This window comes from Cherax quadricarinatus, chromosome 48 (assembly GCF_038502225.1).
Source record: "Cherax quadricarinatus isolate ZL_2023a chromosome 48, ASM3850222v1, whole genome shotgun sequence".
Lineage (NCBI taxonomy): Eukaryota > Metazoa > Arthropoda > Malacostraca > Decapoda > Parastacidae > Cherax > Cherax quadricarinatus.
The window spans coordinates 781073-795701 of NC_091339.1; the positions used below are offsets into that span (position 1 = coordinate 781073).

Here is a 14629-nt window from a genome sequence, read left to right on the forward strand (position 1 = left end):
TTGACCCCTCACCCAGGTCAACTCGTCAACATCGACCCCCAGGTTACTAAACAACAAGCGTAGTTACTTGCCTGTCAATACCGTCAACCACCAGACCAGAGCCCAGGAAACCGCAGTAGCAGCCGTAGCCCTTGTAGCTCAGCGGGTTGCAGTCGGTAGCGCAGGTCATCATATTGAACAAGTGGAACACGGAACGTTTCCTCCTGCTGGATGAAGCACTCTGTTCCTCTGTTCTCACTTCGATCCAAGTGGGCTGGAGGCTGTTATCACTGTTGTTATTATTACTTTGGCTGTTGCTGCTGTTGCTCAACTCCTCTAGTGCCGAATCTAGAAACAAAAACATAATGGACTCAGTTTTATTTTTAAATGTTTGATGATTAATAAATAAGGACTAAAAAACGTTCCAGTGTCTCTTGCATTTGACTATCTGTCTCGGGTTTAGCACAACTTCGATCGAGGTTTTGGAACTAAACACTTCTCAAAGCTGAAGGACTGACCCCCTTCCTCCCCGCTCAAAAATTTTTCATCTCCACTACTGCTCTCTTCAGTATTTAAATCGCCTCCGTATTCGACTGAAGAAGCCTGCTGAACAGGCTAAACCTTTCGACAGTTAAGATATCCAACTGTTGCATGTATGTGTTAATCTACGATGACCGATGATGTAACAGCGGCGATAACAACAGAGATCAAGAGTAAGAGCGCTGCTGATAGCGGCTTGATAACAGGGATAAAACTGTGATAATGTTGGTAGAATTGCCGACAATGTTAAGTAACAGGACACAGGTGCAACTAATGCGACATTTTATTGACAACGTTTCGCTCTCCAGGAAATTTGTCAAGCAGTTACAAACAATACTGGGACACGGAGGAGTATATATAGGTACTGGGTGAGGTTTAAAGAATAATCGTTGAAGGTAGTAGTGGTAGTATTGTAGTAGTAGTTGTGGTACTTGTGGTACTAGCAGTAGAAGTGGTAGCAGCTATGTGATGGCGGGGTTTATTGCTTTCGAGGAGAATTCTTACTAATACATTTATGAAGGGGTTCAGGGAAACCGGCAGGCCGGACTTGAGTCCTGGAGATGGGAAGTACAGTGCCTGCACTCTGAAGGAGGGGTGTTAATGTTGCAGTTTAAAAACTGTAGTGTAAAGCACCCTTCTGGCAAGACAGTGATGGAGTGAATGATGGTGAAAGTTTTTCTTTTTCGGGCCACCCTGCCTTGGTGGGAATCGGCCGGTGTGATAATAAAAATAAAAATAAACGTCAGAGATGATGAATCTGTCTTTATTCTGTTAGAAATAGTGATTAATAATGATTAAAGGCATTTACATCTACGGAAAGTGGGTTCTTTAATCACTAGGTGCACGTCGTTGAATTTCATCATGTGGTTGGCGGAAATCCGGTGTTGTACTCAAGCATTGCTCAAGTTATCCTCCGTACATGCATTAATGTGTTCATTGAGACTTGTTTCGAGGTTTCTTACTATTCACCTACGTATATTCTGTTACAGCCTCCATAGGAGATAGTATAAATTTACCCCAGCGTTGACTGGTTCAATGTTCAACTTCGTCCTAGTGTCAGATCTTTTATTGAAGTACTGGTTGCGATGGCTAGTGTTAGATTGTGCGAGTACTTTAGAGACGTGCAATGCAGCCTGATTGTAGGGAAGGATTATTACTTTGTTAGGAGTGGTGTTGGTACTTCGAGAATTTATGATCTGAAGGGCTCTTTTTCTTGCAGTCTTTGATGAAAAAGGAAAGGAAATGTAGATCAGAGAAGGTTTGGTGTATATATGTACATTCCTCGTCAAAAACTCTGGACTGCAAATTCGGTATGTTCTTCGGAAAAATCCAGTGCTGATGCCTCTTTTGGTCCTAGTATCTTGACTGGAATAGAAGTGTGCCAGATCGTTTTTACTTTTAGGTTTTCCGTGAACTTGAAACTTTAGTGTTATCTGTTTTGTGATTGGGACCATCTAGAAAAGGTAGCTTGTCATTGGACTCTTCTAATGTAAACCGGATAGCCGGTTCAACTGCGTTGAGTCTTGCCTGAAGATTCGCACATCAGAACGCTTGGGCGTTATTATGAAGACGTCGTCCACATAATATAACTGTGACGCTGGTGGGGATGATGTTGGCGACCCGTTCAGCTTCCAGGTGTTCTATATACAAAGTTAGCTACGACGGCACTGATATGGAACCCCCTTCCCATACCATAGGATTGTTTGTAGAGCGTGTTATTGAAATAAAAGCAGTTGAAATTAATGCAGAGTTCACTCAGGTCAAAGTAATCTCCGGGAGGTAGAGGAAGATTAAGGTCCTGATTGACTTTACGTCGGAGAACGCTAATGGTTTGTGTTGTGGGTGCCTTAGTGAAGAGGGAGGCTACGTTCAAACTATTCAGTTTCTTGTTTCGGAAGGAAAGGTCTCGGATGCGATAGAGGTCACCTGAATGCTTTAGATGGACGGGGCTGATGGTCCCCAGAAGGCAAGAAAGATTGGCGATGTGACTGGTCTCGGAGGAATATTATGTTTGTCTTAAGTAATCCATACATGTGTGTAGGTTTAGGTTACTGGGTATCAAGTGTAAAATGGGGTCCCCCATCAGCGCCGTCTTAGCCAACTTGTATATGGAACACCTGGAAGCTGAACGGGTCGCTAACATCATCCCCACCTGTGTCGCTTGGTTACGTCATGTGGACGACGTCTTCATAATAACGCCCAAGCGTTTTGATGTGCGGAATCTTCAGGCAAGACTCAACGCAGTTGAACCGGCTTTCCAGTTTTCACTTGAGTCCAGTGACAAGCTACCTTTTCTAGACGTCCTCATTCACAAAGTAGATAACACTTTTAAGGTTTAAGGTTTACCAGAAACCTAAAAAACAAAAACAATCTCACACGCTATTCCAATCAAGATACTAAGACCAAAAGAGGCACCGCCATTGGATTTTTCCTAAGAACATACCGAATTTACAGTCCAGAGTTCTTGACGAGGAGTATACATAAATAAAGCAACCCTTCACTGATCTACATTTCCTTTTCTTTTTCATAAAAGACTGCAAGAAAAAGAGCCCTTTAGAACATAAATTCTTCAAGCACCAACACCACTCCTAACAAAGTAAAAATTTTTCCTCACAATCAGGCTGCATTGAACGTCTGTAAAGTGCTCGCACAAACTTACACTTAGTCATCGCAACCAGTACTTCCATAAAAGATCTGACACCAGGACGAAGTTGAAGAACATTGAACTAATCAATGCTGGGATTTATACTATCTCCTGTGGAGACTGTAACAGAATATACGTAGGTGAATAGCAAGAAACCTCGAAACAAGTCTCAATGAACACATTAATGCATGTACGAACGATAACTTGAGCAATGCCTGCGTACAACAACGGAATTCCGTAAAGCACATGATGAAATTCAACGACGCCCACCTAGTGATGAAAGAGCCCACTTTCCGTAGACGTACATAAGATAAGATTTCGTTCGGATTTTTAATCCCCGGAGGGTTAGCCACCCAGGATAACCCAAGAAAGTCAGTGCGTCAGCGAGGACTGTCTAACTTATTTCCATTAGGGTCCTTAATCTTGTCCCCCAGGATGCGACCCACACCAGTCGACTAACACCCAGGTACCTATTTGCTGCTAGGTGAATAGGACAACAGGTGTAAGGAAACGTGTTGAAATGTTTCCACCCGCCGGGAATCGAACCCGGGCCCTCCGTGTGTGAAGCAGGAGCTTTAGCCACCAGGCCACCGGGCCACATGCCTTGAACCATATTTAATCGCTATTTCTAACAAACATAATAAAGGCAGATTCATCATCTCTGAAGTATTAGCAAGAATTCTCCTCAAAACAATAACCTCGCCATCACATATCTGCTACCACTACTAATACTACTACCACCACCACCACAAGTACAACTACTACTACTACCACTAGCACAATACTACTACCTACAAAGATTATATTATGCTTTGCACCTCACTTTGACCTATATATTCCTCCTTGTGTCCCTGTACTGTTTATAACGGCTTGAAAAAATTCCTGGAGAGCGAAACGTTGTCATAATAAAATGCTGTAATAGTTGCACTTGTTTTACCTAACAAGGATAAAGATGAGGACTAAGTTGTTGAGGTATGAGCACCCACACACAACTCTCAGCATCAGGTGCTACGTACGAAACTTGTGTGAGTGAAGTGTGAGCACCCACACACCGATCACTCAACCCCAGGAGCTGGCGATGAAGCTGGTGCTGGTAAGGTGTTATCAGCCACACAAGGAGCAATCAACACCAGGTAAAAGACATACGTTATACCCAAAGAAAATCTGAGGAAGCATTTATTTTAGGTTGTGTGTGTGTGTGTGTGTGTGTGTGTGTGTGTGTGTGTGTGTGTGTGTGTGTGTGTGTGTGTGTGTGTGTGTGAGAGAGTGAGAGAGTGAGAGAGTGAGTATATACAGAGTATGGCTGTGATGGTGGAGATTTGGCTCTTGTTCCCATGAGTGTACATGTGTGTGTGTGTCCAACCTACGTAGCAGGAATTAAAAATTCAGTGTCGTTCATGCACTCCCTCAGGAGTCATGAGAACCATGATATTTTTTATTAGGTCTCTGCTGAAAATTTAAAACTTACTCTCAAGGAAAAACCTCATCCTCTGTTTACTTCGTATAAGCGTCTCAAAATCATGCATTTTTGCGAGTGGCGTAACATGATAAAGTATCGTCATGCAGTGAGGTGCATTCTGCAACAATTCACCCTCCTAGGCATACTCTGGGACTCAAAATAAAATTATTAATTTTTCCTGCAATTATACTGTCAAAAAAGAAGTACAAATGAAAACTTTCTGTAGAATGTACTAATACGATGCATGTTTTTTTCAGGACCACATCCAGATATACTATGTATGGAGCTGCTGTTGGAATAACCTGTATGAAATATCAAATTTAATCCCAACAGCAGGTGTAGCCCCACTGTGAGGTGAGGTTTGTGAGGGATTTAACCTGCTGACCAACACGTGAAAAACAGACACGATGTTTTAGAGACTAAAAAAAGCGTGAAGGTTATTGCTGAAAATACGTAAATGGAATGTGGCTTTAAAATGCTCCTGCCGACCCATAAGTCTTGAACCTTAAAAAAAACATTCGCATGGGAAAAAAGAATATATGGTAAAATAGTAAGTTGTATATTTCAAAGCTCGTTCCTGATGATATATCTGGGACACAGTTTAATTTAGCTTATAAAAGCACAGTATAATGCAAGATAGAATAATATAGTACAGCATTACATAGGCAGTAGTGCTGTATAGCCCTTGTGGTTTAGCGCTTCTTTTTGATTATAATAATACATAGGCAGTACATAATTGTTTGCTACAGAGTAACATAACTCACGCTTGCATATCACAGCGCCTGGAAGGAAGGAGAATTGATGAAAGTCAAGATCAAAGGATTCTCCACCTTCCTAAACTCTCACTTACCTTCACTCGTGAATGCCAAGCAAACAATTAGTTTTACAGTTTGTCTACGAAGCAGAAGTCATGGCTTCACTGAGGAAAAGAGAGAGACAGAGAGATGAAAAGCAGTCCTTCCCAAGACACACCACATATGGTAGAAAATGTGTAGCAGTTTCTTAAACAGGGTATTGTTGTCGAAAGATTTTAAGAGCGACTGTAGTAAGTGCTGTCACTGGTCCACACTTTAGAGAGAAAAGGAGATATAAATTCCGTTCCAGGGAGAAATGTCAGTATTTTATCCACAGTGGTACATTTCAAACCATTTTGGAAATATACCTAGACTTTGTGCATTGTAAATAACACATAATTTATCACAGTAACTTGTTCAGTTATCAAAACTTTGCGGTCCAGTCCCTGGACCCATTATGTATATCTGTAATATTTTGACTACCACCCACAGGATGAGTGTGGGGCTGCTTAATAAAGGAATTAATTAACTTTAACTCCGAGGTTCGGGTTATTTGTGAACTAATCTACCCACGGTAATGACTTAATTTTATTTTATTATTATTATTATTATTATTATTATTATTATTAAAGATTCGCCGGTAAACACTTGATCTACACAGTGCCTCGTGCCTCGTTGTGCTCCGGGTTATCTCGTGTTTTCACGGTCGCTCTTACGTGCTAGAACTTTAATTTGTGTCATCAATCCTATACGATACATCCCTCTAGCGCCTGGAACCAATCTTGGGCGGAAAACATTATATACTGAGTCAAAAAAGGAGAATTAGTGTGCACTACCTAGCAGAGTTTACTGCCAGAGGGGAATCATAGGCCTGTGTTCCGTGTGCAAAATAATAATAATAGAACTTTTCTTTGTCAGAGGAAAGAAAGTCTCCCTGATAACATTGAGTATACATAGTGTATAGTGTATACTACAGTGGTCCCTAGTATATAGATGATAAAGGCTAAAGTGTCATTTGAAAACAGGTGAATTTGTAAATGAAGTGATAAGCCTATAGAGGCAGGTGCCAGAAGTCGCCAGAAACTTACCACACTGGTCAGCTGTTTTAATAATCTTCCTGGCCTGCTAGTGTACTCGCATATAATCTAGTGATACCAGTGAATAGCAGAATACAGTGTTGTAGTAGCAACTAACCAGTATTATAATGGTACTTAGTGGAGTGGAGTGACTATCATTAGTTTCTTTTTTCTTGAAATACCAGACGTATGCTATGAATCTCATATAATCTCTAGTTACCAGCGGTCGCAATATACACATCGAGAAGCAATTATTACTACAGAAAAAGCGTCCTTCCTCCAAAATTTCCACCAGTCAACTATAGTGATAATATAGCATTTATTGTGGTGGAGACCAAAAAAAAACTAGAAAAGCTAGATACAGTGATTGATAAACAAGGGTTGAGGCTCGACCGTTCGTCACTGTAGGAACTGCCAGCAGTCACCGGTTCTTCAACACGCAAGTTATACTTTTGTATCAATCAAATCACATATTACTCGGGTAGATAATTTCAAGTAGATCCTTCATGTGTTAGCCCAAATCACCGACCAGTATGTTTTAAATAAGTGACCCACTGATCAGATCAGAAGATCAGACTGGTTCCGAACCCTCGACTGGTCCGAACCCTCGACTGGTCCGAACCCTCGACTGGTCCGAACCCTCGACTGGTCCGAACCCTTGACTGGTCCGAACCCTTGACTGGTCCGAACCCTTGACTGGTCCGAACCTTTGACTGGTTTCAAACGGATTCGTTGGACAATAAAGTAGACTGTAAACGGATGGGGTTGTAGGCGCCCTTATCAAACACAAACAATAAATATAAATCAGGAACGTACACGGTAAGCTGTCCAATATACAAGTACAGTTAGAAATTGAAATACAAATAGCTAGAGCTTCATTTAAGGAGGTTATTAATAGAGTATTCAAGAGGTTGCTAGTAGAATTACAGTAAATCAACCATTCAAATCATTATGAAGCTCTGTGTAGTCTGCAGTCAAACAAACGGGCTTCCACATGGATAAATTGTCATTTTTGTGGAAATTGGTGTCACGCCCCTTGTGCAGATATCCAAGAACTAGCTACAAGCAGTATTAAAACAGGAAAGTGTTTTTGGGTATGCCCAAAAGAGATAAATCTGTGGACTAAAATCACAAGGGTATTAAAAGAGGATAACATCAAAGCTGCTTTCATAGAAAACCTGGAAGCTTTCTACAACAGATGGGAACATAAAAAGTCTGGGCTGAATGGTACTGCCCTTGATACTGGCCATGTAGTCAGAAACTGTAAGGCTGGAGGTGATGTCCTGGTAGTCAGTAAATGTGGGGCTGATAGTGCTGTCCTGGGAGACAGTAATGGTGAAGCTGGAGGTGCTGTCCTGGGAGACAGTAATGGTGAAGCTGGAGGTGCTGTCCTGGGAGACAGTAATGGCGAAGCTGGAGGTGCTGTCCTGGGAGACAGTAATGGTGAAGCTGGAGGTGCTGTCCTGGGAGACAGTAATGGTGAAGCTGGAGGTGCTGTCCTGGGAGACAGTAATGGTGAAGCTGGAGATTTTGTCCAGGTAGTCAGGAATTATACGCAGGAAGGAATACATATAAATGACCTCATAGGGGACAGGAACCGTAGTGGGGAAACAAGTGTAGTCAAAGATAAGATAAAACCAATATTGCAAACTAGAAATACCACAGGAAATAGCAAACAAGAGGACTCCACTAGCAATAGTGAGGATATATTACCAAAAACAACTGGTGGGAGCTCCATTGTTGGTGCTAGAGAGGATAGGAATAAGACAGGGAAACATGCACCAACAGAGAATACAGTCACAGAAACCCAAGGCAAACGGAAACCAAGCCTGTGCACATACTATGCACTTGGTATCTGCAGACATGGGAAATCTGGAAAAACAGATGGGACGTGCAACTATGACCACCCTAGAAAATGCCGTGCCCATATGACAACAGGAAAATGCAAACTCCCTTCCTGTAAGCTTTTTCACCCTGAAATGTGTACCTCTTCAGTACAGGAAAGACTGTGCTATAACTTAAATTGCCAGGCACACCATCTAAAGGGAACAAAAAGATACAAAACATCTAGGCCATGGGAAAAAATGGGTAGCCGCAGCCACTCAAGAGGGAGAGGTTTTTTAGTGCCAGGAAGGAAAAAAAACTGGCAGGAAATGGCAGAAATCGTACACCAAATCCAGTCATTCCTGGAGTGGAACCACAGTCGATGGCCTCCACTCCAAACCAACAGATACAGATACTAATGCCGGAAAAAAAATCTCTTCCCCCCAGTACCAGCAATACCACCAGTCTGATGACATTCTTCTTTGCAAATATACAGGGTCTAAAGCCAGCAACAAACAACAAAATACCTTTCATCCGTGGACTGCTTGCAGAGGCGAAGGCAATGTTCGCGGCTTTCACTGAGACCCACATAAAGGATCACTTGGACAACGAAATATGGATCCCAGGTTACAACCTATACAGATGTGACAGAGTGAACAGGCAAAAAAGGGGAGGGGAAGTTGGCCTGTACATTGCAGAGTCACTTGTTTGCACAGAACTACTTAATGCCTCAAATGATGTAGTGGAAGTTTTAGCAGTAAAGATCGAGAACCAAAACCTAGTCATTGTGGTAGTCTACAAGCCTCCGGATGCAACATTCCAGCAATTCCAGGAACAGCTGTTAAAAATTGACCACTGTCTGGAAAATCTTCCAGCTCCTGCACCCAACATCTTGCTCCTGGGGGATTTCAACTTAAGGCACCTAAAATGGAGGAATATAGCAAATAATATTGTTGCAGTAATAACACCAGGAGGCAGCTCTGATGAAAACTCTCACTCACACGAGCTTTTAAATCTCTGCACAAAATTCAATTTAAACCAGCAAATAATAGAGCCTACTAGACTGGAGAATACACTAGACCTCATCTTCACTAACAATGATGATCTGATAAGAAATGTCACCATATCAAAAACAATATACTCAGATCACAACATAATTGAGGTTCAGACATGTATGCGTGGAGCCCCAGACCGACATAATGAGATTAGTCACGAGGGAGCATTCACCAAATTCAACTTCAGTAACAAAAACATAAAGTGGGACCAAGTCCTAACCGATATAAGCTGGGAAGATATACTAAGCAACACAGACCCCTAGAACAGATTAACTTGGTGGCACTCGATGTATGCACAAGGCTTATTCCTCTAAGAAAAAAGAAGAGTAGATGTAAATAGAAAGAGACAGGCGCTCCCTTTACAGGCGACGGAAAAGAATAACAGAGTGGCTAAAAGAGGTCAATGTATCTGAAATGTGTAGGGAGACACTGGTCAGAGAAAGAGCAAACATCGAACTTAAGCTAAAGGAATCTTATACGAGTCAGGAATCACGGGAAGAACTAAAAGCCATAAATGAAATCGAAAGATACCCAAAGTATTTCTTCTCCTATGCCAAATCAAAGTCGAGAACAACGTCCAGTATTGGGCCCCTACTTAAATAAGATGGGTCCTTCACAGATGACAGCAAGGAAATGAGTGAGCTACTCAAGTCCCAATATGACTCAGTTTTTAGCAAGCCGCTAACCAGACTGAGAGTCGAAGATCAAAATGAATTTTTTATGAGAGAGCCACAGAATTTGGTTAACACAAGCCTATCCGATGTTATCCTGACGCCAAATGACTTCGAACAGGCGATAAATGACATGCCCATGCACTCTGCCCCAGGGCCAGACTCATGGAACTCCGTGTTCATCAAGAACTGCAAGAAGCCCCTATCACGAGCCTTTTCCATCCTATGGAGAGGGAGCATGGACACGGGGGTCGTCCCACAGTTACTAAAAACAACAGACGTAGCCCCACTCCACAAAGGGGGCAGTAAAGCAACAGCAAAGAACTACAGACCGATAGCACTAACATCCCATATCATAAAATTCTTTGAAAGGGTCCTAAGAAGCAAGATCACCACCCATCTAGAAACCCATCAGTTACACAACCCAGGGCAACATGGGTTTAGAACAGGTCGCTCCTGTCTGTCTCAACTATTCGATCACTACGACAAGGTCCTAGATGCACTAGAAGACAAAAAGAATGCAAATGTAATATATACAGACTTTGCAAAAGCCTTCGACAAGTGTGACCATGGCGTAAAAGCGCACAAAATGCGTGCTAAAGGAATAACAGGAAAAGTCGGTCGATGGATCTATAATTTCCTCACTAACAGAACACAGAGAGTAGTCGTCAACAGAGTAAAGTCCGAGGCAGCTACGGTGAAAAGCTCTGTTCCACAAGGCACAGTACTCTCTCCCATCTTGTTCCTCATCCTCATATCCGACATAGACAAGGATGTCAGCCACAGCACCGTGTCTTCCTTTGCAGATGACACCCGAATCTGCATGACAGTGTCTTCCATTGCAGACACTGAAAGGCTCCAGGCTGCAGAAAACAATATGAAGTTCAACGATGAGAAATTTCAATTACTCAGATATGGTAAACACGAGGAAATTAAATCTTCATCAGAGTACAAAACAAATTCTGGCCACAAAATAGAGCGAAACACCAACGTCAAAGACCTGGGAGTGATCATGTCGGAGGATCTCACCTTCAAGGACCATAACATTGTATCAATCGCATCTGCTAGAAAAATGATAGGATGGATAATGAGAACCTTCAAAACTAGGGAGGCCAAGCCCATGATGACACTCTTCAGGTCACTTGTTCTATCTAGGCTGGAATATTGCTGCACACTAACAGCACCTTTCAAGGCAGGTGAAATTGCTGACCTAGAAAATGTACAGAGAACCTTCATGGCGCGCATAACGGAGATAAAACACCTCAATTACTGGGAGCGCTTGAGGTTCCTAAACCTGTATTCCCTGGAATGCAGGCGGGAGAGATACATGATTATATACACCTGGAAAATCCTAGAGGGACTAGTACCGAACTTGCAAACGAAAATCACTCACTACGAAAGCAAAAGACTTGGCAGACGATGCAACATCCCCCCAATGAAAAGCAGGGGTGTCACTAGCACGTTAAGAGACCATACAATAAGTGTCAAGGGCCCGAGACTGTTCAACTGCCTCCCAGCATACATAAGGGGGATTACCAACAGACCCCTGGCAGTCTTCAAGCTGGCACTGGACAAGCACCTAAAGTCGGTTCCTGACCAGCCGGGCTGTGGCTCGTACGTTGGTTTGCGTGCAGCCAGCAGTAACAGCCTGGTTGATCAGGCTCTGATCCACCAGGAGGCCTGGTCACAGACCGGGCCGCGGGAGCGTTGACCCCCGGAACTCTCTCCAGGTAAACTCGAAGTATTCTCCCGGCCCGGGCCTTTTCCAAGTGGTGGCCCGGCCTTGGCTCCTTCTTTAGGGAGTGTTTGAGACCTAAGTCTCCCATGGGAGGAGGCACAAGTGCCTCCTCATCTTTGGAACCAACTGTCCCCAGGCCTAGCCACAAGCCATCCCCGCCCCAAGGGGGCTAATGGGAATGAGTCTTGTGAGCTGTAAGCTCGGGCTCAGGCACCTACCCTACCCTAGAAGGGCTGGGCATGGTGTCGATGAATTAATTTTCCTCGCCATATGTAAATACAGAAATTAATCACTACGAAATAACGTACACCCTCTTATTTATGCTTTCATTTGTCACTAAGATACGACAAATTATCTTAACTTACTTACATCTGTCAGTTTCTTAAACTTAGGCTACTTCACATAAGTTTCAATTAACGCAGCCTAACCCGAATTAAATAAAGCGACCCTAAGGAGGGAGTGGATAAGATTAATTTGAATATGTACAAAAACGCCCAGTAAAATGCGATGGAAAACAAACGTTGTTATGAGGATTGGTTGTTTACAGAGGTTATCTTCCTGAGATTAAACTTAATTACCTATTCCCCAAGCGCTGTTGGACCCGTGTGGGTTTAGTGTTTTTCCATGAATATAACATACAGATCCCCGTCGGATGAAGGGAGTAGCGCCGATGTTTCGCTCAGCTTAGAGCGAAATATTGTTCCACATACGTTATTTTACATCGATCCTCATGTAAGACCTCTTATTGCCACTCTCTCTCTCTCTCTCTCTCTCTCTCTCTCTCTCTCTCTCTCTCTCTCTCTCTCTCTCTCTCTCTCTCTCTCTCAATCTCTGTTGCACTACCACAACTACTACCACTACTACTATTTCTACTTCTACTACCATTTCTACTTTTGCTGCTATTCTGTCAAGCATCTAACATGATATAGACTGATGTGCACCAAGAGTGCTAAAACAATGGTCTGGACACACGTAAGAAGTAATCTTTATCGGAAATGCCTGAGTGTCTAGACACAGCTGGTGGAATGTCACATGAGGCACGAGAAGAGTAACTCCATTTACTGTTAGTGATAAGATATCTGAAATTCGTAGACTGTATCCACACTTACATCAGCAAGATAAATGAATTATGTGACGAGCGCAGAGTCTTCAGTGTTGAAGAAAAGATACAGGGTGGACAAGCAGCTTTAGTTTGGACGTTTTTCATGAAGCTCCAGAGAGACGTGTTCGCAATGAAAGCTTGTCTGCAACGGGTCTGTTGTTTTCATTATTCTCGGCAGCACAACACTTGGATTTCACTTGGTTGTCAATAATGAGATGTTTGTGTCTTGGTGTATCTGGCAGCATTGTTAGTTATTAAAGAACACTGTAATATCCAAAAAAATGTGACTGAACCTAGTGTGGTCTGATAAGGGAAGAACTAACGGTAGAATAAAACAATACCACTTTCAATCAGTCAATCAATCAAGTTTATTCTCTATAAGGATTACAATGCGGGGTTTACAGATTTTGGATATTGTGTGGTTTACATGTTTTAAAATACTAATTACAGAGGGGGCCACTAGGACACCTAGCATGGCTAGGCATTTCAGGCAGACTTAGAATAATTCTTAACATTAAATCCTTACAGATTATGGTATTAAGGCTAAGTGACTACATTATAGTTTGTAAGTTTAGCAATGTGAATGCTTTTGTTTTTGGCACAATATAGTGTCTATATTGGAGTATCATAGGCAAACTTATGACTAGTTAGGATTTATTATTTTAAGATTAAGATTCGTATTTCTGTGTTTATAGTCGATGGGTGAGTGAGTGTGTGAACCACCAGGTGGTTTACATGTAGTTAGTTGACGGGGTGTATCAGGGAGATGTTTTCTAACTGTAGTTTTGAAAGTGATGAATGTCTGCAGTTCTAGAGTTTTCAGGTAGGGTGTTCCAGATTTTAGGCCCTTTGACACACATTGAATTTTTGTAAAGGTTTAGTCGGACACGGGGAATGTCATAGAGATCTTTGTGTCTGGTGTTATGCCTGTGGGTCCTGTCACAACTATCAAGAAAGCGTTTTAGGTCAAGGTTAATATTGGAATTTAAGATCCTGTAGATTGCACAGTAGTAAGTGTGGATGTACTGAACAGGGAGTAAGTTTAGATCTATGAAGAGTGGGGGGGGGGTTGCCAGGGATGGGATTTAGTGATTATTCTTACTGCAGCTTTTTGTTGGGTTATTATTGGCTTTAGATGTGTTGCTGCAGTTGATTCCCAAGCACAAATAGCTTAGGTAAGGTATGGATAAATGAGTGAATGGTATAGTGTGAGAAGGACAGTTTGCGGCACGTAATATCGTATCTTGGAGAGGATCCCCACCGTTTTGGAAACTTTTTTTGTTATATGTTGGATATGGGTGCTGAAATTTAGGTTGTCGAGGTATAGACCTAGGAATTTGCGCTCATTATGTCTGGCAATTCGAGTGTTGTCGATCTTAATGTTAAGTTGCGCAACACCTGCTCTGCTACCAAACATAATGTAGTAGGTTTTGTCAGTGTTAAGTGTAAGTTTATTGGCTGTCATCCAAGTCAGAATTTTGAGCAGCTCCTCCTTGACAATAGTGTTGAGGGTGGCAAGATTAGGGTGGGAGATGACGTAAGTCGTGTCGTCAGCAAAGAGTATGGGTTTCAGGTGTTGGAATACGTTTGGAAGATCATTAATGTAAATGAGGAAGAACCGGGGACCAAGGACACTTCCCTGCAGAACTCCAGTATCAAGTGGCCGTATTGATGAGACTGTCTTTAATGGTGACATACTGATACCTATTAGTAAGGTAGGATTTGAAATATGCAAGCGCATGGCCTC

General features: G+C 42.4%; 1 protein-coding gene and 1 long non-coding RNA gene across 3 annotated transcripts in view; one reads left to right on the top strand and one right to left on the bottom strand.

The window, feature by feature from the left end:
• Window positions 1–14629, top strand: part of LOC138854064 (uncharacterized) — a 286615-nt gene that overhangs the window by 28575 nt on the left and 243411 nt on the right. The gene's annotated exons all lie outside the window — the stretch shown is intronic.
• The window catches only part of LOC128696119 (phospholipase A2 A2-actitoxin-Ucs2a), a 164930-nt gene that overhangs the window by 28329 nt on the left and 121972 nt on the right, over window positions 1–14629 (bottom strand). Inside the window, exons 1-2 of one of the 2 annotated variants that reach the window (XM_053787209.2) lie at window positions 1328–1397; window positions 72–327 (exon numbers count right to left, since the gene is read on the bottom strand). In XM_053787209.2, coding sequence (XP_053643184.1) covers window positions 72–327; window positions 1328–1382 — 311 coding nt within the window. In that variant the 5' untranslated portion in view covers window positions 1383–1397. Of the gene's footprint in view, window positions 1–71; window positions 328–1327; window positions 1398–14629 lie in introns of those variants that run through there. The other variant, XM_053787208.2, reaches the window with a different exon arrangement.